The sequence below is a fragment of the Zingiber officinale genome, chromosome 5B (assembly GCF_018446385.1).
Source record: "Zingiber officinale cultivar Zhangliang chromosome 5B, Zo_v1.1, whole genome shotgun sequence".
NCBI classification, from domain to species: Eukaryota; Viridiplantae; Streptophyta; class Magnoliopsida; order Zingiberales; family Zingiberaceae; genus Zingiber; species Zingiber officinale.
Window position 1 is genome coordinate 18,368,577 of NC_055995.1, and position 3,821 is coordinate 18,372,397.

At 41.4% G+C, this 3,821-nt stretch overlaps 1 protein-coding gene across 1 annotated transcript; it reads right to left on the reverse strand.

Annotated features, from left to right (window-relative positions):
* Window positions 1-1,632: 1,632 nt before the first annotated feature.
* LOC121984187 (probable fructokinase-1) lies at window positions 1,633-3,273 on the reverse strand. Its single transcript, XM_042537008.1, has 4 exons — window positions 2,828-3,273; window positions 2,411-2,743; window positions 2,046-2,162; window positions 1,633-1,948 (listed from the first exon to the last, which is right to left on the reverse strand). The coding sequence occupies exons 1-4, from the start codon at window positions 3,218-3,220 to the stop codon at window positions 1,820-1,822; spliced, it is 972 nt and encodes a 323-aa protein (XP_042392942.1). The 5' UTR covers window positions 3,221-3,273; the 3' UTR covers window positions 1,633-1,819.
* Between the last annotated feature and the right edge of the window lie 548 nt (window positions 3,274-3,821).

Genomic DNA, 3,821 nt, shown 5'->3' on the forward strand with positions numbered 1-3,821 from the left:
AATGGCATTCATATGAATCGATTTATGGATTTTCTGAATCGATTAAATAATATGCATCCATGTGAATCGATTAATTGCATTACATGAATCAATTAATTATAGACTTTAATCGATTTCGAATAAACTTAAATCGATTGCATGCAGCTTACAGAAATTTACAGAAAGCTTCAACTGAATCTTTATCCTTATCGATTTACAGTAGACTTTAATCGATTCAATTATAAAATTTAAAAGGAATTTTACCTTTTTACAGAAAGTTCTCATCGTGTAATCGTTTATAGTAGATATCGATTATGATAATTAATTGGATAAAAAAATTAATTGACTATTGATGCGATGATGATGAAGAACTTCACTTCATGATCATGGTGGAGATCAAAGTTAAGATAGTCAACGCGTATATAGCATTAGCCGATCAGGTGAAACATATTCCCAACCAGGGGAGAAGGCTCCGATCCGCCGCCTCCGTCGACGTGGGGAGGAGTCAAACGACCGACGCTCAATAGATTATTGAACGTCAAACGGAGGAGGAAATGAGGTGCAGAAGCCGGGCTGATAGCGGCTACCCCGCTCGGCCGGCAGCATGTCTCGGCAGTGGCAGAGTGGAACTTCGGTCGAGCGGACACACGCACAAGAGTAGCGAGGTTCTGGCCGATCGGACGAAAAATTGGAGCGGCGAAATCCCGATCGAGCGGCCAACTCGCTCGGTCTAGCAGTACACTCTCTTTGATATCCATCAACATCCTTTTGGGAATTAGTGTCGCCAACACCGGGCATGGACAATCAGAAGATCATACGGCGGAAGCTTGCGGAAGCTTCCACTGTCACTTTATAGATATGCTCGGCCCGTTAAAGTACTGTGTCAGAGACATTTTACTAACAAGTCTTTTCAGAGGAAACTTTGAGAAGCGTGCTCGCCTTGGGAAGCGTGCACGCGCGCTACAAGAACTCTATATAAAGGAAGGTCCAAGCATCGGCGGAGGTACGCAATACGCGAGACACTATGCTCTCTACTGTTCATTTTTGCTCCGCCTTCTACTTCATCGTCGGTGACTGACTTGAGCGTCGGAGGGCCAACGCCGAGGACCCCTTCCCTGACTCGATACTGACATAGTTTATGTTATAGATCCGAATAAAATCTACAAATGAATAACAAGAAGATCATATTCTCAATTTTCTATCTATTCGACTTTCGGATAGTATCATATATTAATAAAAATTATTTGATACTTATTATTATGATAGGCGCTGTTGTTCGTCAATGAACATGAGGAACTAATAAAATAATATTAGGAATTTTGTGACTAACGATGATAAAATAATGACAAATTTGGAGATTTTTCTCTAATTTACTGAAATTGGGGAAAATAAACCATTTGCGATATGTTATAATATTTTAACTTGTATAAAAATTTAATCAAACGATCCTTGTATATTCAAACGTAGGGACGTTAATTCCGTTAGAGTTAATAGATTCAGGTCGAATTGAAATAAATATTTTATAAAAAATTAAATTTAAACCAATATTTTTCGAATCGAATCCAACTAAATTATCGGATTGGTTCATAAGGAAAAGTCATCCTTGTATATTTCGTAGGCAAAAATGAAATATAAAGACAAAAAAAACTAATATTTTTGATAAATTGTAATAGATATCAAGGAAATTAAAAGATCAAAAACACTTCTCTAAATGCTTTATCATGTGAAAAATATGAAAAAGAGAAAATAAAACATCAGAAACTCCAAATCGCCTAGACAAATTAAACTCCAACTAAAACAAAAACTAAAATAGCAACGCAGTGGGAGGGATCCAAACACTTCAATCTCTCTTCAAAAGCTCCAGAGCTTCAGTTTTGTTTGGCAGGGCAGGAATGGCTCCCTTCTTAGTGGTGGTGATGGCTCCGCACGCATTGGCAAATCTGAGAACTTCTCTAAGCTTTTCCTCGCTCTGAATCCACCCACAATAGCCACAAAGGAGAAGAGATTAATGATTGCCGCAGCAAAGATTTTAGTTCAAATGAAAACTCCAAGGTCGATTCATTCACCTGTAGCACAGATTGGTCCGCGACGATCTTGGTGAGCATGGCGCCGACAAATGCATCTCCGGCTCCTGTGGTGTCCACTGTGTTAACGGAGAAGCCGTCCAAACTCCCTCGGAAGTCCTGCGGTTAGTGAAATCAATGAGACTTCCATTAATTCTCTACAAATTTCTAGCACGAATTCCCGAAAACCTAAACGCCGCTATCAATTCAGTAGTTCATTAGATACTGGTAATGGGCAAAAAGGGGCTCACGAATAGAAAGTGGGTGGAATGTAAAGATGCAACCTTTTTAGGGGGTTGTTAAAAACCCCCAAATTAGAAGTCGTCTGGAATCCAAATTCCAGTGAAAGAGATTGAAAGAGTATATACCTTGGTGTAGTATTTGCATCCCTTCTCCCCCAGGGTGATCAGCAAAAGCTTGAACTCCGGCCGCCAGAGGGTCAAAACAACGTCATCCTGCACCGAATCCGTCCCCGTGAGGAACTCGAGCTCGACGTCGCTGACCTTGATGATGTCCGCTTGGTCCCAGATGCTCATGATCTGCTCCCGCGCCGACTCCGCCGAAGGCCACAGCGGCAATCGGAGGTTGGGGTCGTAGGAGAGCAACGCCCCTGCATCCCTCGCCACCTGCATGGCCTTCAGATGAGCCGATCTGCACGGCTCCGTGATCAAACTTATAGATCCGTAGTGGAAAACCGCAGCCTGCAAAGAAATCGGGAAATAGGGCTTTAGCTCATCAACCGGAAGAAATGGCCAGATTCAATGCGCTTGCTTGCGCAAACTTACGCTCTTGATGACGTCGAGGTTGAGCTCGCCTTCCTCGAGGAGCATGTCGGCGCTAGGGTTTCGATAGAACATGAACTCGCGCTCGCCGTCGGCGCGGAGAGTGACGAAAGCGAGCGCCGTTCGTGCGCCGGTGTCGAACAGAACTCCGGCGTCGTCGACGCCGTTGGAGCGCAGGATGCCGGCCAGCATGCGGCCGAACTCATCGTCCCCGAGTTTTCCGAGAAAGGCGGCGCGCCCTCCGAGGCGAGCCACGGCGATGGCCACGTTGGCCGGGGCGCCGCCTGGGGCCTTGATGAACCCAGGCGCCTCCGCCAATGACACGCCGGAGACCGTGGGCACGAAGTCGATGAGCATCTCGCCGAAGCTCACGATGAGGTCCTTCCCGCTAGCCATTGGAAGAAGAGATCCAAATCAAAGACGGAAAAGCAGAGAGGAGCCGACCTCTAACGATGGATTCAGAAGGCATCAACAAGTAGATATATATATATAGAGAGAGAGAGTAACATAACAATTTAGATCAAGTCAATTATTTATATTTGTCATCAAAAGATTTATATAATTATTTATATAAAGATTTATTATTTCAAATTGACCATGTTTTATTTCTTAAAAATAATATTCAAACTTCCTAATCCCATAATTATTACTCCAATTTTGTATAAATTCTAGATATTTACAAATTTTTCTATTGGAACATTGTATTTTATTTTAGATTGGTAATTACAACAATTTAGATTTAGTCAATTATTTATTTAAATAAAAATATAGAAAATATATAGTTTGAATGTGGTTATTAATGATCCAAATTCTAATCAAATATTCACATAAATATTTCCTTATCACTTAAAAAATATTCAAATTGATTGGGTTTTGTTTCTTAACAATAATATTCATTCAAAAATGGAAATAGAAGAAATGCCATCCAAATAGTTTGAAAAAGCGCTAATAATTTTGCTTTGCCAATTTAAATATATGGGATGTATTTAATGGATTT